We start from the raw sequence: 22,183 nt of genomic DNA, 5'->3' as shown, positions 1-22,183 counted from the left end.
TTGTATAGGGAACATGAATCTAAACTAGCATGGTGATTAAGTCAATTTTGTGATGTTTAAGTCAAAAGTGTTGTTAGATGCTCAAATAACTCACTACTCCCTTGATGTTCTTCTCATGTCATAAAGTTATTATTATTATTTCGTTGAGATTTATAAAAGAACGAAAAAAATCGTTGAAATCAGTTTAATCAGTTTAAATCGAACCGGTTAAAAACATCAATTTGATGATTTTGATTACGGAACCAAAAAAATCGGTTCACGTAAAACATAAAACCAAAAAATTAAATCTTGTATATGTAATATAATCATATAAATATAACAAAATAATATATATATAACTGCTCTCCCTCTCACTTTCATGGATGTAAATGTTTAAATTTCAATTATTTTTTCTAGTTGTTGAGGGTGTTGCATATAGTGTGTGTGTGTGTATATATATATATTAAAATTGGATGATGAAATAAGAATGGTGGTTTTTAAAAGAAATGTTAAATTAAGGTAGAGAGAGAGAGAGAGAGATCTCAATGTATACATATATGTGTATTGTAAAAGAATCAGTTATTTTGGTTACAACTGAATCAACAGATTTGTTTGGGCCGGTTTGTTTGGGTCGGTTCGGTTCGGATAATGAATTTCAGAATTTTTTGGCCCATAGAAATTCATGTTAAATCTATATATATATATGTGTGTGTGTGTGTTTTATCTTTTAATTTAAAATAATTTAGATTAAAAATCAACATTATTTTAAAATAAAAAATATATTTTTCTGTTCTAGAATAGCTAATAAAATATTTCTAAAATTAAAAAAAAATGTGAAGTATAAGGAAAATTTTAATTAGTTTTTAAAAATGATATTTTTCTTAATTTACAAAACATTAGTGGTTAAAAATGGTATTATTCTTAAATTGGGGGAGAAAAAATAGATAAGTGAAAAGATGCGGGGTCGTTGGGAAATAATTCAATTCAAGTGTATATATAAAGAAGTTTCAGCGCCATTCCTCCCCCCACCCCCCGGTTCTTTTTCATTTTTGATTGTGATTCCATTGGAGCAAAAGACGAGACTGGGAGTGAGCTCATTGTTCAAGTAAATTCCTCTCTACGCACTTGCGAATTTAGTTTCTGCAAATCTTTTCATAGCATTTTTGGACGGAAGAAATAATGCAAAGAGAAAATGGAAAAAAGAAAGACGCTATAAAACCTGCACGACAAGATTTCTTTCTCCTTTCATTGCTTATCAATGTCTTGATCTGATGTTTCTTGCTCTGCAGGAAAGGTACGCAGGCAGATACGCTTGTTTCTGTTTATGTGTTTTGATGTGCGTGGAATACTGTTCGGTATCGTGGTTATATTTCCTCTGTGTTTTTACAATGTGTTGAGGAATGGTGTGTGAGAAATGATTGTTTTGGGGGAATTTGGAGAGAAGACCTAATTTCTTTGTCGTGTTCTGGTTGTGATCGAAGTTTTTGGACAGAGAGGTTTCGCTTAATCGATAAGAGGAATTATAAAAATGACGTCGATGCTTGAAAGAGAAATAGTTTTTCTCATTCTGCAGTTCTTGGAGGAAGAAGAATTGAAAGATGCATTTCATTGGTAAGGACTACAGCCTGGTTTTATTGCGTTTATTTTCTTTTCTTTATTGCTCCGTTCTTTTCTCAATCTTTCTTTTCTTTGAAATCGTATTTGGGGCTTGATTTTGTTTGGTTGGCGAGAAACTAAAGAAAATTGAAGGAGAGGAGAAAAGATTAATTGAAAATATTAAAAATAACGTGCATTGAATTGATTAGCAAATTTTATTTTCAATTTTTCTTCATTAACGTCCCAATCATGTCTTCTTTATTCTAAAATAAAGGAAAAAGAAAATGTCGACATTGTCCCCATCATGTGTTACTTGTTACATCAGCTCGGGACCAAGTAATGATTAATTAAATGTTCATCCCGCTCACCATTTGTCACGCAATCCTCAAAGTAATGGTTAATTAGATGTTTTGAAGTTCTCTTTTCTCCCCCTAATTGTTCTGCCAATGATTCTCTGCAACCAAATGTTGCTTTCCTTCTCCAATTTTTGAATGGGTTGTTATCTGCTATGTTTCTTGGCGTGGAAGTTTGGAGAGGGAGTCAGGGTTTTTCTTCAATATGAGGTACTTTGAGGAATGTGTGACAAATGGTGAGTGGCATGAAGTGGAGAAATACTTGGCTGGGTTCACAAAGCTTGATGATAATCAAAACTCAGTGAAGATTTTTTTCGAGATTCGAAAGCAGAAGTATCTTGAAGCACTTGACAAGTGAGTTCAATATATGTCAACATGTATGTTAATGTACATGTTGGCAACTTTAAGGGAGGTTGGTGGCTTCTTGCCACATTCAGGACTGTTCCTTTTATTTTGCCTTTTGCAGGCAGGATCACCCCAAAGCTGCCGAGATTCTTGCAGAGGAGTTGAAAGTGTTCTCAACATTTGATGAAGATCTTTTTAAGGAAACGGCCATGCTTCTGACTTTAGGAAACTTTAGGTACATTAAATGCATATGTATACTAATAATTGATATTTTCATTGATAAGCATGTTGTATTAGAAGTATATGGTTTATGTTTTATTGAAATGGATATGATACTATAGTCAAGTCATTTGAACACTTGTTATGCTGAAAAACAAAACCTCAAAAACAAGTTAAAACTATAACTCAAAATCTTGCAAATGCTCAGCTACAATTGAGATCTTGATATTTTTGCCAACAACTATTACAAAGGGCCTTAGGCGCAGAAAACAAAAGACCTTGGTGCAGGGAACTGAAGGATGAGCTGTCTCCAGCTCTAGTAGGTGAGAGAAATCATCAACACAGGAATGCTGGAAAGAGAGAGAGAGGGAGAGAGAGAGAGAGAGAGAGAGAGAGATGAAAGGCAAGAAACAAAGAAAGAGGTGCAGAGAGAAGAGGCAAAAGCCAACAGATAGAGATGAGAATAAAGGGAGAAATTCATTCCTTCTATAAAATTAGCTTGGGTACAAATAAGGATACATCTGGAATGTACAAATAACCCTACTAATTGCTATCAACGACAGGACTTAATTTCTGAAACTAAAACGAAACTTTTCTTTACTTGCTATGGGGAAGCAGTGTATGAGCTTTTAAGGTGATGGAACGATAAGTTGACTACAAATTTAGAGAGATTTGATATCAAATTACTTGGATCTTTCTAAATATACCTCTATGCGAAATTTTCATCGATGTTTTTTCCCTTTGCCAAAAATTTCAGGGAGAATGAAAAGCTCTCAAATTATGGAGATATTAAGTCTGCCCGGACTATATTGTTTCTTGAACTTAAAAAACTGATCGAGGCAAATCCTCTTTTCCATAATAAGCTTCAATTTCCTAGCTCGGAAAACTCAAGGCTGAGGAAGCTAATCAATCAGAGGTGACATGAGAAAAATTTCTATCTTGACAATCAAATCTGTAAAAATGTTGACTGCTAATTGAGATTATTTGTCACCTTGATTGATTTTCAGTATAAACTGGGCACCATATGGTGCTCTTTCTCCTTCACCTGCCACTAACCCTTTACTGGGTGGTCATGGTGTAAGTCTTCTGCAGGACCTTCTCTAAGAAGTTAGACTTGTTTCTTCAATTTTCTTTACATCTATTAGCATTTTCAGCCAATGCCAGCACCTTCTACAGCATCTTCTGCAGGAAGAATGGCTAATCCGTCTCCTGTGCCACACCAGGCAATTTCTGCAGAGCCAATAGGTCCAATTCCTCCTTGTGCAGGTAATAGTCTTTTCACTCCCTTCTAATAGGTATGGTTAAATGTCTCATCGATGCTTCCTAGCACATAATTGGTGGTAGAGCTTGTATAGTCTGAGCCATTATTTATGCTTGGTCCCTGCAAATCAGTGCCATCTTCACCGCATAGACTCCATTTACCCTTGTAGCACCAGAAGAATGCTATGTTATCCAAACTTGCTATGGTGTGATATGATTTAGAAATATAAGAAAAAGGGAATACTTTTCATTTCTTGTTCAATGATTGGTTAACTGCTGAAATGGTTATGGTTAGTACTGAGAAAAAAAAAAATTGGAGATTTCAGATCTCAATAATAAAAATATTATCTCAGTAACTAAATTAGGATACTTATTTATAAGGTTTCATATACAATTAAAAAATAAGAAATTTAGAAAACTTAGTAAATAAGAAAATTAGTTAAATAGAAAGAATTAGAAAAACATGAAATAAGAAATAGAAAAATAATTTAAATAATTAACTAACCTATAATACAAAAATAACTATATAGCATCCTAATTAAAATAGAACTATATTTAGTAATTCCAAAATGAACTACATATCTTAATGATATATAAGAATGACAATTGAATAAATATATGCTGTTTTAGAAATATGTCTCTTTTATGTTCTCACTCTTCTCGATTATTATCCCCCACTTGGTGAAAACTTGGTCTTGAGTTTTAAAATATTGAAATAGAAAATCTTGGAACTTGTCTTCTGGTAAAGAGCTCGACCAGATCTGGTGTCAGCGTATTCGTTGCAGCTGAGGAGTTCTAGCAAAGCAGCTACTGCCACAACTTCAAGTGGTAAATTCTTATATTTTCAGCATTTGTGAGCGCTGTGTCAGGCACTTCCTAGTGGTGGCGGCTATTTTAGAATTTTAGGGTTTTTTTTTTCTTCAGTTTTATGAGACTGACCTTGGTGTTTGGGAAAAATTCTAGTAAATAAGAAAAAAGTTGAATTTTCCTAAAAACTAGAAAAATAATCTAAATAATTGACTAATTTATAATAAAAAATAACTAAAGATAACATTTTAATTAAATAAAAAATAGTAAACTCATACTTACCCATATAGTTAATAATTTTTAAATAAGTTAGCTACTTTAATAATATATAAACATTACAATTAAAAAAATAACTATTATTTATAAGAATATGTCAATTTTAGTTCCTACCATTCGACATCAATTTGTCTATAGTTTGCTACTAAAATTATTTCGGATAACTCTCCATATCCTCATGGTATCAGTGGAAGTGAGATGATGCATAAGAATAACAAAAAACTCCTTTGTATACCAACTTAGACAAGGAACTCAGCTGCTGCAGTGGAACTTGACAAGCAAAAGGGCATTATAATGCAATATATTTCAAAGTCGCATCAACCTTGCTGGAAAAAGGGCATCTTTGACTGAGATAGGTGGATGTTGTCCCTGTCACAACCTCCTAAACAGCCCAAAAAAAAGGACTCACATTCACTTTCCAATTGAATTTCCTAGGAAAAATGCATGGACAGATGGGGGGTCGAGCTATATGCTTGTATAGAACTTCACAGAAAATGACCCACTAGTGCTTAACTTCCACATCAAGGACTGGGGGAGACACTGCAAAGAGGGAGGCTGTTCAGGAAATTGACAAACTCTTCTTCCTCCTAGTCAATGATGTTTTTAAGAAGATCTACCTCCCACATCACATGATCAGTTGAGACAAAATAGAACCAACTCTCTACGGCCTTGTTTGTCAAGGACAAAGAGCACACCATAGGAAAATCGTCTAAACCCCCATTGGACATCGCTCATCTCTCGAAAACTTCACCCTCCTCCAGACAATACCCTGATCTTGATAAAATTAAAGAACTTTGTTATGAATGCAAATATGAAGGACACGACAAGAATAGAAAATTAACGTTCAATTAAACATTAAATGTTAATTAATATTAGATTTTTAAATAATTAGAATCCTGATTAATATTAAATTACTAAATAATATATATATTTTTCATTATAATTTGATTTCTAAATAATATATATATATTTTTCATTAACATTTAATTTCTAAATAGTGCAGCATTTCTAATATTTTAGTTGAGTATTTCTAATTATATTTAGATTTCAAATTAAATTAACATTCTTAAATAAGAATTATAAGCTCTATATAAAAGAGAATGTTTTCTATTAATAAAACACGTAAAAATATTATTTTAAACTACGAGATTAGATCTCTCTCTAACGAGATTAAAGGAATTGCAGTAAGGAGAAAAAACAAATTTTAAAATCAAAAATTTCAAAAAATCGCCCAGTGACAAGATCCTGGTTTTGGGAACATAACAAATTGTATCAGAGGCTGACACAATAGACGATTCTACAATAATGGGAGATCTGCAATTGATGATAAAAGAAACTCTCGCTGCAAACGAAGTACGGACAACAGAAATCAAAAGACACTTAGGCAGTCAGCTGCAGGAGTTATCCTCGCAATTCAAGGAGATGTTAGTTGGAATTGGTCAAAACATGTGAATCATTTCAGAAGAAACTACCAGTAGTCATAACTCGTGAGATCAACTGCCCCAAGCATTTCACGTGGAAAATCGTTTGTAAGACACAAACCATCACCTAGGTAATGTGGTTGTTCCTCACTACACTAAATTAGACTTTTCAGCATTCGATGGTTCTGAAAATCCTCTAATTTGCTTATATCAGTATGAGAAATTTTTTTATAAATCAACACACATTGAAAAGAGATAAGGTGGGATTGACTGCCTTCCACATACTCAAGTACAACTTTGGTATCATCAATTAAAATCCGAGCAACCCACAATCAATTGGGTTAGATTCAAGAAATACTGCTCATTAAGGTTTGGACCACCAACCTATAGCAATCCGCTGGGGGTGCTGGTGAACTTGAAACAAATAAAGTCATTTTAGGAGTTCTAGAGGCAATTTCATTAAAAACTCGCACGGGCAAATAAATTTGTCCGAGTTTATCAATATGTAAGTTTGTCCACAGCAAAACTAATCGATTGTCTCTACTTAGAGGTTGAGATGCAATCACCTGTCACTCTTGTGCACGTAATGAGCATGATCAGAGCTTTTCAAAGGAAACAACTGTTGTGGGTTATGACCAAACACAATTATAGTGATCCTTCTCAATTTGTGACCAAGTGTAACAATAGTTTAGAAAATACCGGTTCTACGAAGTAGTAGTATTATAACACAATTTGTTAACATTTTTTCTCTAGTTATAAAGCAACTAATAAGGGCAGAGATGATAGAAAAGAGACTGAAAAAGTTGTGTTATAACTAAGATGAACCGTTTGTTTCAGGTCATCAATGTAAACGGTTACTTTGTCTCGAGATTGAATGTGATATTGAACAATAAGAAAAGACCAACAAGATAACTATATTCACATTTCAACCTTTAGTACAAGTTTAAAAACTAAAGGGGAGTAATGTTATGAATGCAAATATGAAAGGCGCAGTAAGAATAGGAAATTGACATTCAATTAAATATGAAATCTTAATTAGTATTAGATATTTAAATAGTTAGGATCTTAATTAATATTAAATTCCTAAATAGTTGAAATTCTAATTAGTATTAAATTCTTAAATATAATATATATATATATTCAATTAGTATTTGATTCACAAATAGTGTAGGATTTCCAATAGTTTAGTAAAGTATTCCTAATTAGATTTAGATTACAAATTAAATTAACATTTGTAAATAAGAATTGTAACCTTTATATAAAAATAGATGTTTGCTATTAATAAAAACAAGTTAGAATATTATTTTAAATTTTGAGATTGGAGCTCTTTTTAACGATATCAAGGTAATAACTCTCTTTGATAAGCTGTAATATATTTTCACAAAAATAGATCATTCAAAGAATCGTATTAAGGAAAAGAAGCAGATTTTAGAATTGGAAATTTCAGAAAATCGCCCAATGACAAAATCCTGATCTCGGGAACATAAACTTATTTTTGTTTGTATTGATGTTCTTCCAAAGCCCTACGTTCTACAACTCTCTTGAGGCATAGTCCACCAACTTGTCTCTTCTAATCAAAATCTGGCACATATCGCCCTCTACCATGAACAACCCTCCTCCATAATGAATCTCCACGACCACTTCACAAGAAGCATTTGACGTTTAATGGAATAGGAGATCCAATCCCAAGTCCCATTAAGATGAAGGAGGTTGCTCCAACATCTTCCAAGCTAGAACCAAAACTAGTCTCATTCATTTTGTTCTTCTTTACATTACCTTCAACTAGCCTTTTATGATAATTGCATTCAAATTTCTTCGGATATTTTTACTCTCTTAACGAGGAAATCTAATTTCTTACCTCTTTGATACATGTCTGTCCACTTTATCTTTAATACATCAAATAAAATTTTGAAGGTAAAATTTTTCCGCTTACTGTTGCAGATAGAACTGGACCAGTGACATCTATTTCTGGACTTGTAAGCATTCACGACATATGTTCTTCTTCGTTTATAATCTGTGGAAAAATTTATGCTGGCAATTGGTAGATGCATTTGAGATTCCCATTAATCACCATTTTGATTTTGGATTTATTCTAGAATGTAGATAACTGGAATTTGCCAGATATGACACAGAGAGTTGCTGACGAGTTAGAAAAATCTAAGATCTGGAAGCAGACTGGAATCAGTGAACCATCTAAACTTCGTTCCTTAATGCTTCCTGATAATCTGCTGCCAATAAAGGTATATTGATCCAGTTGGACTTTAATTTGGTTGTTAGCTTTAGAAATTTGGTTGGTCGTCCAGAATTACTTAATTCAATTTTTTTTTCCCTGGCCAAGATCTTTGGGCATTGAGAAAACTGAAGTTGTGTTTAAACATTAAGTTTTCTTTACCAAAAAGCCTGCCTCTTCTTTGGTTATAAGATTTTGCATTATCATGCAGGCCTTCAAAGATATTCTGCCACTCTGCCTTCGTAATATGCATGCTGAAGTTAAAATTCCTTTATTTTATGTGCCATACAGAGATTTATATCGGTATATGTCTCTGAAGTAGGACGAGCTTATTAGACAATTTTGCTCTTTTCCCGTGGTCTAATCATTCTCCTTCTTAATGCAGGTTGTTAAAATGACATACACAAATTCGGGAACCTCCTTATTGGCATTAGGGGAAAATGGCGCACACAAGTTATGGAAATGGTTTAACAGGCAGAATATACCAGTAAAGGTATTTAAGGGAAATCTTCAATCATTTTGGTTACTTATAGTGAGCTTTTTCCCATAAATATTTTTGCTACTATAGGTAACCAGTAGTTTGTTACCAAAGTTACGGAAGCCACCAAATGGAATACTGATGACCAATGATCTACGCGAGTCAAACCAAGAAGATGCTGTTCCTTGCCTTGCACTTTCAAACAATGATTGTTATTTGTTTTCATCTTCAGGAGGAAAAACATTTTTTTATAATTTGATAAGGTTCCAGGTAATTAGATTCGTTACAGCTCTGTGGGGTCCCTCTGTGGGGCATGTAAGACTGCGCATGAATCCTTTCACTTTTTATGTGCAGGAAGTACAAAGTTTCACAATGAGGTCTGCAGCAACATCTATTTCCTTACATCCTCAGGATAGCAACATTATTGCAGTAGGCACGGAAGACTCGTTAATTCATATCTTTCATGGCTCGCTTGATAAGGTGTTTAGGCTGAACTGTAATCTGATACTGTGGGTAGAATGGTTTGAGTTCACCTCACAACTTTCTGATATGATCATATTAACAGGTTAAAGGTAAACTTAGAGGCCACAAAAAGAGAGTTACTGGTCTTGCATTCTCTATTGTCTTAAATGTTCTTGTATCATCAGGAGCGGATGCGCAGGTATGTCATATTACCTACTGTGCTTGACTTTTTATTTATTTTTTTATGCATCTATTTTTTCTATAAATTTCCTCTACAACCTTTTAAATTTTTATAAAATATTAACTTTTTATTTATTTGTTCATGCATATATTTATCTATATAATCAATCAGTAAATAAAATATTTTGAATAGGATATTATTATCTCCTCAAATTTCTATCTCACTCTCTCTCTCTCTCTCTCTCTCAAATCCTTCTATTTCTCCTCTCATTCTCCTTCTCTTTATATCAAACTCGAATACATACTTTCTTAAAACAGAACCATGTACCCGGCTCATGACAACTTTGGTATCAGAGCTGCCTACCAGATCCCAATGGGAGGTGGTGATGGTCAACGATCGCAGTGCGAAGCTCTTCGATCAAATGCAGCAAAAACTCGATATGATGATCAAGTTGCTGAGCGGTAGCGTTACTTCTTCGGAGGACGTGAAACCAGCGGCCGCTGCTACAGCCGTGTGCATAGAACATAGTGAGGTTCTGCTTTTTCCGCTGCGTCGCGATGAAGATGAAAAGACAAAAAGTGAACCGGCTTTTAAGGAAACCTGTAAATCCGGTTCAATAACTAAACTGAATCAGAAAATTCTGAAACTATGACTCGAACAGGATCGGTTCAGAACAACCAGAACCTGGTTCAAACCTGATTGGATCACTGAATCAAACCGGTTCAGACCTATCTGAAGAAATTGCAGAAGAAGAAGAAGACCCAAATGAAGATATTGCAGAAGAAGAAAAAACCAGAAGAAGGAGAGGAAGAAGAAGAAACGGAAGGAGAGAAGAAAAGGCAGAAGAAGAAGCCGAAGAAGAAGAGGTGGAAGAAGAAGATGTTACCGCGCCGATGGTGTGTGGGGCATGCCGAGAAGATCTTTTTTAAGCAGTAGAAAATTGTTTTCAAATATATATATAACTTAAAAAAAAAAAAACAGCTTAAAAAAATATGCTTAAAACATGTATATGATAATTAAAAAATATAAAAAAAAAAAAAAAAACTAAAGATGAGTTTCAACCTTGAGAATAAGATTGATGTTGAAGATGAGAGTATTGGAAGGATCTTAATGCAAATAGAGAAGAATATAGAAATATATGTAGGAAATTCAAACCTAAGAGATCTTTGATTCTTTTAAATTTTTAGTTAACGAGTCACTCTCTCTTTTATCTTCGTTCAATGAATCTACGAATTTTTTCTACAACTCTTTAAACTTCCATAGAATGTTGATTTTTTATTTACTTGTTCATGCATATGTTTTTTCTATGTAAATCATCTATTTTTATGTATGTAATCAACTAGTTAATGAATTATTTTGAATACATTATTATTATCTCTCTTAAATTTCTGTCATTCTTTCAATATTTATCTTGTTAAGATTTTATTATGTATTTAAAAATTATTAGTTATGGATTAGTGGTTGTTTAATTTAGCAGTTATGGAGTAGTGGAATAATGGTGACTTAACTATGGGGTAGTGGTCATGGGATAATGGTCTCTTAATTTCAACAAGTATAAATTAGTGGATTAGTAGTTTTTTTAGTGAGTTAGTGGTCATTTATTTTTTGTAATATTTATTTATTTTTATCCTATTTAAGCAGACTAATTTCATCAGTAAAAATCATTTAAGTTTATTTAAATTTTTCTATTACTTTATTTCTACATTTAGTATCAGAGTAAAAAAAATAATTTTTTTTATTTTGCAACAACAGTAGACATCTATGGCATCGGAAAATAGTTATATGCAACCTGTAATCCCTCGTTTTAAATGATCATTAGAGCATGTTGATGAAGAATTTTCTCCAATCCAAAAAATATTGGAGTGTCACGGAAACAGGAGTGCCTGAACCAATTCCTGGAGTGATGTTGACAGAGGCTTAACAGAAAAGAATAAAAGAACAAAAACTGAAGGATCTCAAAGCAAAAAACTATCTGTTTCAAGCAATTGATTGTGCCATTTTGGAGATGGCACAACAAGGTACTTGCAAACAGATTTGGAATTTTATGAAAAAAAAAATATCAAGGCACAACAAGAGTCAAACGATAATAGCTTCAAGTGCTTCACAGAGAACTTGAAATTCTCCATACGAAGCAAGGAGAATCTATTGATGAGTACTTCTCAAGAACACTAAGCATAGTGAACAAGATGCGTATTCACAGCGAAAGAATCGAAGATGTTGCCATAGTGGAGAAGATTCTTAGATCAATGACTCCAAAATTTTTTTATGTTGTATGTTCTATTGAGAATTCAAAAGACTTTGATGAACTTTCTATTGATGAATTATAAAGTTCGTTACTATTGCATGAGTAGAGAATGACAACTGCTTAAACTGAGGAGTAAGTCTTGAAAGTTTCAACTCATGGTGAATTTTTACAAAGAAATGATCAAATGGCCATGGTCGAGGCCGTGGTCGTGGACGAGAAAGAGGTAGAGGTTCTAACACATTAGAATCTCGAAGCAGAGGCAAAGGAAACGATAACCACAATTAAACAAAATTTAGTAAGTCTAATATTGAGTGTTATCGTTGTCACATGTTCGGTCATTACAAGTCTGAATGCACTACAAACTTACATTCCAACAAAGATGACCAGTCCAACTTTGTAGAGAAAGAAGAACAAGAAACACTCTTGATGACATTTCACATCAAGGAAGACAAACATGCAGTAATTACATGTGTGGCAATAAGTAATTTTTCTCTCACTAAAATGAAGATTTTCATACTAATGTGAGCTTTGGTGATCATTCTAAAGTCAGTGTTATGGGAAATGGTGATATTCAAATCAGGACTAAAGAAAACAATATTGTGACTATATCAAATATTTTTTATAGTCCTAACTTGAAAAGCAATTTGCCATGTGTGGGACAGTTGCAAAAAAAAGGTTATGAGATTGTGATAAAAGGAGCGTGTGAAGTCTATGATCCTAAAAATGATCTAATTGTTCATGTCAAAATGACACCAAATAAATTGTTTCCACTGCGAATCCAGACCATCCATACATGCTTTGTGGCCAAGATGAACGATCCAACATGGCTATGACATTTTTGTTATGGCCACCTAAACTTTAATGGATTGAAGACTCTTTCTCAAAATAACACGGTGAGTGACCTACCTCAGATTATTCCTCCTTCCAAAATATGTGAAGAATGTATTGTTGGCAAACAACAGCAAAAGCAATTCCCAAAAGGGAAGGCAAGAAGAGCTCAAAAAAGATTAGAACTGATTCATTATGACATTTGCGGTCCTATTAATCCTGTATTAAATGGAAAAAAAATATTTTATATCTTTTTTTGATGACTATTGTCGAAAAATATGGGTATATTTTTTGTAGAAAAAATTTGAAACTTTGATGGTATTTAAAAATTTTAAAGTTCAAGTAGAAAATGAAGCAGAGACTACCATTAAAACACTATACATTGACCGTGGTGGTGAATACATATCCTATGAATTCTCAAAAATTTTTAATGAGTAAGGAACTCAGAGGCAAATGACAGCAGCTTATACACCCCAACAAAATGATGTAGCAGAAAGGAAAAATCGAATCATTCTAAACATGGTTAAAAGCATGGTGACAAATGAAAGAGTTCCAAAATAGTTTTGACAAGAAACAGTAAATTGGAGTGTTTATATTTTGAATAGGTGCCCCACACTTGTTGTTCAAAATACGACACCTGAAGAAGTTTGGAGCGGATATAAACCAGCTGTTGACTATTTTCGAATTTTTGGGTGCACTGCATATGCACATATTCCATGAGAAGATAAAGAAACTAGATGACAAAGGCGAAAAATGTATTTTTCTTGGAATTAATGAACAGTCAAAAGCTTACAAACTGTTCAATCCTATCACAGGTAAAATTATTATCAGCTGAGATGTTATTTTTGATGAAAGAAGTAATGAAATTGGACTGAAAAATATGCAAGTGAACAACAAATATCTGTGAATTTTGAAAGAGAAAAAGAAGCATAAATAAATGCAAGGGCAAGCAACTGTCTCTGATGTTCACCAGTTACGACAGCAGCTGTTTGATAATATTGAGATCCAAGCAATAGGTGAAAGCTCACGATCTTAACGAATCAGAAAAAGACCAGCGTGATGGATGATTATGAGGTTCGTGGTGTTCAATCTGATGATACTATTGTTCATTTTGGTCTATTATCAGATTGTGATCCAATAATGCTCCAAGAAGCTATCAAAGTTATAAGATGGCAAAAAGCAATGGATGAGGAGATCAAACCTATTGAGAAAAATCACATGGGAACTAACAGAACTTCCGAAGGCAAAAATTCATTGGTGTTGAATAAATTTATAAAACTAAGCGGAACAAAGATAGCAAAATTGACAAGTACAAAGTTCGGTTTGTCGCAAAGGGATACAAGCAGGAATATGGCATTGATTATAAGAAATTTTTTGCTCCAATTGCTAGACATGATACAATTCAAATGGTGATGGCCTAAGCAGCACAAAATTTCTGGTCTATTTGGCAATCAGACGTGAAATCAGCCTTTATATGTGGTAATTTAAATGAGTAAGTTTTTATTGATCAGACCATTAGTTATGTGATAGAAGGAAGTGAGAAGAAGATTTACATGATGAATAAGCCTTTATATGACTTGAAACAAGCACCCCAAACTTGGTACAGTCGTATAAATCCTTATTTTGTTAATGCAAGATTTCAAAAATGCCCATATGAGCACACTCTCTTTACTAAACTTGATGATGCAAAGAAATTTTGATTATTTATTTATATGTAGATGACTTGATCTATACAGAAAATGATCTAGCAATGTTCAAAAATTTTAAAAAATCTATGATGGCAGAATTTAAGATGACCAATATGGGAATGATGCATTATTTTCTTGGTATCGAAGTACTGCAATCAACAGCTGGTATTTTCATCACCTAAAGGAAGTATACTTTGGAGATTTTTGATAGGCTTCAAATGTTGGATTGCAACTCAGTTGGAACTCTAATTGAACTGGGTCTGAAGCTTACAAGGGATTCTGAATGAAAGAAAATTAATATAATATTTTACAAGCAAATTGTTGGAAGCTTGATGTACTTATCAACAACAAGACTTGATATTATGTTTGCTGTAAGTCTTATTAGCATATTTATTAAAGAAATTATGAAGCTATTTTGAGCGATGTTTTTCTTCTATTTTCTGCTTGCATTTTCCAGCTCCAAAGGAGCATATTTATACACAAATGAATAACAACTTTTCTATACCAAAATCAGATTTTGTGGGGTTAGGGAATATTTAGAATTGGTGTAGGTGACACACCACCAATTCTGTTATTCTCCTCTCTACGGTACACAAGAAATGATAAAGGAGATGACAACTGTTTTTCTTCTATAATAACAGCTATTTTCTACATTTTGTACACTCCCCCTCAATCTAAGTTTACATAGATATTGTGTAAATCTAGATTGGATACAATACAAATACATGTTTAGGAAGAGATTTGGTTAATATATCAGCAACTTGTCGATTTGTGGGAACATGAATGATGTCTATAACACTGTTTTCGATATTCTCTCTTATGAAATGCAAGTCTATCTCCACATGCTTTGTCCCATCATGATAGACTGGATTCTTTGTCAGTCGGATAGTTGACTGATTATCACACCATACTTTTATGGGCACTCCTAGAGTTAGGTTTAGCTCTTGCAATACTCTCTTTAACCAGACACCTTCACATATACCATGGGCAAGGGCTCTGAATTTAGATTCTGTACTACTCTGTGATACCACTGATTGCTTCTTACTTCACCATGTAACAAGGTTACCCCAAACGTTAGTGCAATACTTTAAGGTTGACCTCCTATCATTGATCGAACCAGCCCAATCAGCATCTGTATAAACTCCTATCTCCATGTCTATGTTCTTTTAGAAAAATAAGCCCTGTCTTGGTATTTTTTTTAGATACATGAGAATCCTGTACACAGCTCCTATGTGTATGTCAGTTGGTTGACTCATAAACTGGCTCACTGTGCTAACTGCAAAACTTATATCTGGTCTTGTATGTGCCAAATATATGAGCTTCCCAGCTAACCTCTGATACCTCTCCTTATTAGTCAACTTGTCATCCTCACTTTTGCCAAGTTTCACAGTAAAATCCATGGGTGTGTCTGGAGGCTTACAGCTGAGCATTCCGGTCTCCTTTAGGAGATCAAGTACATATTTCCAGTGAGCCACGGAAATTCTCTTCTTTGATTGTGCAATCTTCATGCCTAGAAAATATCTGAGTATTCTTAAGTCTTTTATATCAAATTCTTTGGTCAGGATCTCTTTTAATTTCTGAAATTTTTCACCATTATCCCCTGTAATTATAATATCGTCAACATAAATTATTAAGATAGGCTTCTTACCCGAGTCGCAGTGGTTGACAAATAAAATGTGATCTGACTGACACTGCTCATATCTCACTTGCTTGACAGCTCTTATGAATCTTTCAAACTATACCCTTGAAGACTGCTTGAGTCCATAAAGTGCCTTTCTGAGTCTGTACACCTTATGAGAGTTGTCGCTTGTCTCAAAACCCGAAGGGATGTCCATATACACTTCCTCCTCCAAGTCTTCGTTAAGGAAAACATTCTTCACATCTAATTGGAACAAGGGCCAGCCTAGATTTACAGTAAGAGAAAACAAGATCTATATCGTGTTGTGTTTGGGTACAGGAGTAAAAGTCTCTTGATAGTTTATTCCATATGATTGTGTGGACCCCTTTGCCACCAGACGGGCTTTGTGTCTGTCTATACTGCCATCATGATTATATTTAGTTGTGAAAACTCATTTACATCCTACCTAACGCTTGTCAGGAGGCAACTCTGTCAATTCCCATGTCTCACTCTTTTCAAGAGCTCTCATTTCTTTCTGGATAGTTGCTCGCCATTCTAGAATTCTGAGTGCCTCATGAACTATTTTGGGCTCAGGTGAGCTCTAATCTAGTTTGCTTACAAAAGCATGATATTTTGTAGACAGATTACCAAGTGACAAATAATTCTGTATGTGGTGGTTAGTACTAAATCTAGTTCTTTTTCTCAAGGCAATGGGTAAATCATCATCAATCGGGTTCAGGACGGTCGGAGGTGGAGTTGAGTCATGGTAGAGCTCAATCCCTGCTGGACACTACCTTTCTGGGTCTTGTTCCTCCTAGCATAGACACATAATTCCTTTGTTGCAGATAATGTACTTTTTAGTTTGGGCTCATTTTGTGTGGGTGATATCTGGTGTGTGTGGATAAGTGGTGAAAAAATGGTAGCTTCCCAAATGTGACATTCTTGAGTATGTTTCTCTCCCTAAATATCGCTTTTGAGATAAAATGGTTTATCTTCAAAAAAAGTGACATTTATGGTATGATTGAACTGACGAGTATCTGGAAAGAAGCATTTATATCCTTTTTTATGAGGAAAATAACCCACAAAAATGCATTTAAGGGCTCTAGGATCAAGTTTACTCCGAAGGTGAGTGGACATGAACATATGCAGAGTAGCCAAAAACTTTTAGTGGTAGGGAATTTAGGATACGGAAATGTGGAAAGGATTCTGAGAGAAGATTAAATGGGGTTTGATACTTGAGAACTCGGGAAAGTATTCTGTTTATCAAGTAAGTGGTTGTGAGTAAGGCTTCCCCCTAAAAATGTTTTGGTACATTCATAACAAACATAATGGACCTGATGACTTCTGGAATGTGTCTATTTTTTCTCTTTGCAACACCATTCTACTGAGGGGAATAGACGCATGAACTTTGATGAATTATACCATTTTCAACAAAATAACTATTAAGGGTTGATGTAAAGTACTCACAAGCATTATCAAATTTTAACACTTGTATTGTTGTGCCAAATTGGGTTTTGATCATTTTGTGAAATTTTTAAAATATAGCTCCTACTTCTAACTTTTCTTTTATAAGGAATACTCAAGTGATTCTTGTGTAATCATCAATGAAGGATACAAATTATTTATTTCTGAATATGTCAGTGAGTCGGGAAGGTCCCCAAACATCACTGTGAATTAAGAAAAATAGTTTAGATAACGTATACTTGATACTACGAAAAGTATTCCGAACATGCTTAAAAAGTTGATAGGTTTCACATTGATATAATAAAGGGTCTTTATTAGTGAACAGTGACGAAAACAGTTTCTTTAAATACAGAAAGTTTGGATGTCCCAAGCGGGAATGCCATAACATGATTTCATGGTCATAAGTATGACTAACAGAAATAGAACAGTATATACTACATTTAGAGCTTGTCTACTAGAAGGTTCAACACGAAAGAGGTAGAGTTCGGTATGCATTCTAGCACTGCCAATCATCTTCTCCGAGTCCGAGTCCTGAAATTCATATAAAGTTGAACCAAATTTAGCAACACAGTTGATATCAGTAGTCAGTTTCCGAACTGATAGTAAATTATATGTTAAATTTGGAACAAAGAAAATCGATTCCATAACATTTGAGGGTGACACGACAACTAAGCCAATACCAACCACTCTAGATACAGTTCTATCTGCAACCGTACTGGTGAAAAACTCACTGCAAGAATGGTAATCTTTAAATAGAGAAACATTACTAGTCATGTGATCGGTTGCACCAGAATCAACTATCCATGCTTATTCACCTGTAAAACATGCTGTAAAACAGGGTACCTGAGGATTATTACCTTTTTGAGTGACTGGTATATTAGCTTAACTTTGGGACAACAATTTTTGAATGGTCTTTCGAAGAATATCAAGTTGCTTTGGGGTAAAATGGTCTTTTCGAGAATCTGAGGCAGACTCAGACCCTTCTTCATTTGTTGCTGCGACTACAGCCACGTTATTTCGCGATTCTGTGAGCTTTTGGATTTCAGAGGACGACAGTCGGCTGGCTTGCCATGAAGTCACCAGCAACGGTCGCGTATGTGGCCGGGCTTTTTGCAGTAATCACAAAATGGTCTGCCCTTTTTCCCGCGACTCTCGGAATGCGTCATTGGAGATGACACATTCTCAAATGACCCTGCTACAACATGGCCCTCATCCATCATAATTTTCTTTCGGCTCTCCTCTCTTCCGACTTTTGAGAAGGCTTCGCGAATGCTGGGCAGAGGCTTCTGACCCAGAATGCATCCTCTTACAGACCCAACAGAAATTTAAACATCCTCTTTTGTTCAACCAAGTTCTGGTAGGTTCTGGCATCTTCAGGGGAGACTCATTTCACCTCTTCAAATGCGTTAAGTCGCTGCCAGCTTCGCATAAAAAAATTGTAATATTGTATCACGGTGGAGTCGCCCTGGTAGAGGTCGTAGAGGGTTGTTTCCACTTCAAACACAGCTGCGGTATTGTCTTTGGACGAATAAAATTCCTTGGCAGAAGTCCAAATGTCGTGAGCAGTTTCCTACAGGAGAAAATTTTATCCTATTTCCGACGTCATTGAGGTAACGAGCCAAGACATGACGAGGCTGTTCTCCATTTTCCATGTCTTCGCGTTTGGACCAGTGGCGAGTGGTGGTGCTGCTTCTCCGGTGATATATTCCTCTTTACCCTTGCCCCGAATGAAAAGCAGCACAGAAGAGGACCACTATAGATAGTTGTTTTCAGTCAGCTTGTGGCCCGTAATTTATGAAGAGGCTTGCTCTCGGAGGCTGTGCGTGACTGCTGAAGAAAAAAGAGGTCTTGAAGATACCTCAGATGAAGATGAGAACGACGTACCTCCAGAATCCATAACAGTTGTATTATGCTGGAACATGGGTAGTCGAATGCGGAATCAGAACCGAAAAAGCTCTGATACCATAAAGAAATTATGAAGTATATTGAGGAAAGTTTTTCCTCTATTTTCTGCTTGTATTTTCCAACTCGAAATGAGCATATTTATACACAAATGAATGACAACTTTTCTGTACTAAAATCAAATTTTGTGGGGTCAGGAAATATTCAGAATTGGTGTAGGTGACACAGCACCAACTCTGTTATTCTCCTTTATCCGGTACACAAGAAAGGACAAAGGAAATGACAGTTGTTTTCCTTCTTGAATAACAGCTATTTTTTACATTTTCTACATTTATAGAATGTGCAACTGATCTCTATCTCCTCGCAACAAAGAGAATTTTGCTCTACATAAAAGTTACATTTGATTTTAGTATTTTTTTATCGGAAAGGAAAAGAATGAGATCTTGTTGGTTTCGGTGACAGTGATTATACAGGAGACTTAGAAACTAGAAGAAGTACTTCTGGTCATGTATTTATGATGAGTTCAGAGGCAATATCATGGGCATCAAAGAAGCAACCAATTGTCTCTCTGTTCAGAACTGAATCTGAGTTTATAGTAGCAACTTCTTATATATGTCAAGCTATTTTGTTGAAAAAAATATTCAAATTATTGCATTGTTTCAAACAGAGGCGTATACAGATTTACTGCGACAATAACTCGATTATTAAACTCTCAAAGAATCTAGTTTTACATGGCACAAGCAAACACATAGATACGAGATATCATTTCCTTCGTGATCTCACAAATGAAGAAGTCATTGAATTGGTTTATTATCAAGTGAAGATCAGATTGCAGATATTCTAACCAAGTCTCTCAAGTTGGCTGCATTTGTGAAGATTTGTTTGGTGTTTGTTCGATTTCTAATTTAAACTGATTGTATAACATTCAGTTTAAAAGAGTGAATATTAAGATTTTATCATATATTTAATAATTATTCGTCATGAATTAGTGATTATTTAATTTAGCAGTTATGGAGTAGTGGAGTAATGGAATAGTGGTGACTTAACCATGGAGTAGTGGTCTCTTAATTTTAGCTAGTCTAAATTAGTAGGTTAGTGGTTTTCTTAGTAGGTTGGTGATCATTTATCTTTTGTAATATTTGTTTATTTTTGTCTTATTTAAACAGACTAATTTCATAAGTAAAAATTACTTGAGTTCAGTTCAATTCTTCTATTACTCTATTTCTACATATTTTTCCTCTCTAATTTTTTATCTCTTCCACTCGCTATTCTCACTCTATCTCTCTTAACTCCTACTTCTCCTTTCACTCTCCCTCTCTTTATATCAAACCCAAATACATAATTTCTTAAAATAGAACCATCTACCTGGGTCCAGGATAAGTACATATAAATTTTAAAAAAACATGATAAGTAAAACGTTTTACCATATCTAACAAGGTCTAAGGTTTTCCAGCTATGTGTTTGGAGCATGGATAAGTGGATGAAGCAGGCTGCCAAATTCTTGCAGATTCCTCCTGTCACTTTGCCAGATCATCTTTCACATACTCGAGCTCATTTTCACCAGGATCAGATACATGTACTGGCTGTCCATACAACTCAGATATCCATACATGAAGCACCAAAGCTAGAATGTCTTGCCCAGGTATGTGACTTTTTGAGTATGTTATAATTTTTCCATTACTTCATCTTGGTTGGGACATGTCACCTCATGTCCCTTCATCAAATTATTCTCTTATGATATTCAATCACCAGCAAATCAATCTTATGATATATATCTTTCGTTTTCTTCTGTATCCTTTTATCAACTGACTGGAATTAATATTCAGAAGGTTAAAGCTACTATAACTCAGGATTCATATTTTTGTAAAAGCATTATTTTTTTGTCAAAATTATGAGAACTTATCCAGGACTTCTTTTTCCTCGTAATGCAGTGGGTTCCTCGAGTATCAAGTGGGTTAATCACGGATGCTGTATACTCGTGTGATAGTCAGTCCGTATACGCATGCCTTGAAGATGGAACTGTGAACATTCTAACTGCCACAACCAAATCTTTCGAACTGAGGTGCCGGGTTGACCCAAGTGCATATTTACCTTCAAATCCCAGGTGTGTCTTTTACTACCAGTAAGTAACCAACTTCAGTTGAACGATATCTATTTGTCTTATTAATGATTGATACAATTATTTGGCAGCTTAATACACCCAGTTGTTGTCGTATCTCATCCATCGGAGCCCAATCAGTTTGCAGTTGGACTTACTGATGGCAGAGTCCATGTTCTGGAACCACTGGAATCAGAGGGAAAGTGGGGTACATCAAACCCGGTTGATGATGCAGGGCCTAGCAGCTCCTCTGCGGCTGGATCAGATCAACAGCCTAGGTAATAAGAGGTTTTGTTTCATGGTTTCAGACTGATGCCTGCAGGATTCATATGGTTTCATATGGCAGCCCCATTTTGTTTCAAAGGGGGCGCTGCAGATTCTTGGATTGCTATCTTAGGAAATGCACATACATATATCCCTGGGGGCCAAAGATGTTACAGACAGTGGGTTCCTTGCCAACTGTAGTTTAGATCTAATGCTTACTTGTAGATACAGAAGAAAAGGTATAGAGGTACAAAAGTAGACAATTTAGTAAAGAGGAGATTAACTAGTAGAATTGAAGTTTCAGAAGCTCTCAGTAGCACGGAATGTGATTATTTGAGGGCTTTTCGAAAATGGCATGTAACAGTAATGTCCAAGCACATCTTCCTGATTTGATAATGAAAAGCAGAGAACTGAATTTCCCTCTCTCTATTAGATCATGTTATTACAATCGAGGTTGAACACAACTAAT

At 34.7% G+C, this 22,183-nt stretch overlaps 1 protein-coding gene across 3 annotated transcripts; it reads left to right on the top strand.

The window, feature by feature from the left end:
• Positions 1–963: 963 nt before the first annotated feature.
• On the top strand, positions 964–22,137 carry LOC110824683 (topless-related protein 4-like). Of its 3 annotated transcripts, XM_088221098.1 has the most exons (17): positions 964–1,084; positions 1,269–1,315; positions 1,461–1,590; positions 2,103–2,282; positions 2,395–2,508; positions 3,250–3,408; positions 3,500–3,569; positions 3,647–3,758; positions 8,198–8,232; positions 8,353–8,496; positions 8,872–8,979; positions 9,055–9,234; positions 9,319–9,444; positions 9,530–9,625; positions 20,806–20,994; positions 21,284–21,456; positions 21,543–22,137. In XM_088221098.1, the coding sequence occupies exons 3-17, from the start codon at positions 1,508–1,510 to the stop codon at positions 21,730–21,732; spliced, it is 1,959 nt and encodes a 652-aa protein (XP_088077224.1). In that variant the 5' UTR covers positions 964–1,084; positions 1,269–1,315; positions 1,461–1,507; the 3' UTR covers positions 21,733–22,137. The 3 variants fall into 3 exon arrangements, with proteins under 3 accessions (XP_088077224.1, XP_088077226.1, XP_088077225.1); XM_088221099.1 differs by lacking the exon at positions 964–1,084 and having other exon boundaries at positions 1,099–1,273; XM_088221100.1 differs by lacking the exon at positions 2,103–2,282 and having other exon boundaries at positions 1,269–1,590.
• The last annotated feature ends 46 nt before the right edge of the window (positions 22,138–22,183 follow it).

The sequence above is a fragment of the Carica papaya genome, chromosome 5, assembly GCF_054855325.1.
Source record: "Carica papaya isolate Zhongbai chromosome 5, ASM5485532v1, whole genome shotgun sequence".
NCBI classification, from domain to species: domain Eukaryota; kingdom Viridiplantae; phylum Streptophyta; class Magnoliopsida; order Brassicales; family Caricaceae; genus Carica; species Carica papaya.
Note: the sequence above shows the minus strand (reverse complement) of the source record. Positions and strands in the feature narration are given on the sequence as shown.

Bases quoted from the DNA above. Each gene is read 5' to 3' on its own strand.
- LOC110824683 (XM_088221098.1), top strand. From the start codon at position 1,508: ATGACGTCGATGCTTGAAAGAGAAATAGTTTTTCTCATTCTGCAGTTC. The intron at 1,591-2,102 runs GTAAGGACTACA...TTGGCGTGGAAG, and splicing joins TTGAAAGATGCATTTCATTG to TTTGGAGAGGGAGTCAGGGT. The intron at 3,759-8,197 runs GTAATAGTCTTT...TTACTGTTGCAG, and splicing joins TCCAATTCCTCCTTGTGCAG to ATAGAACTGGACCAGTGACA.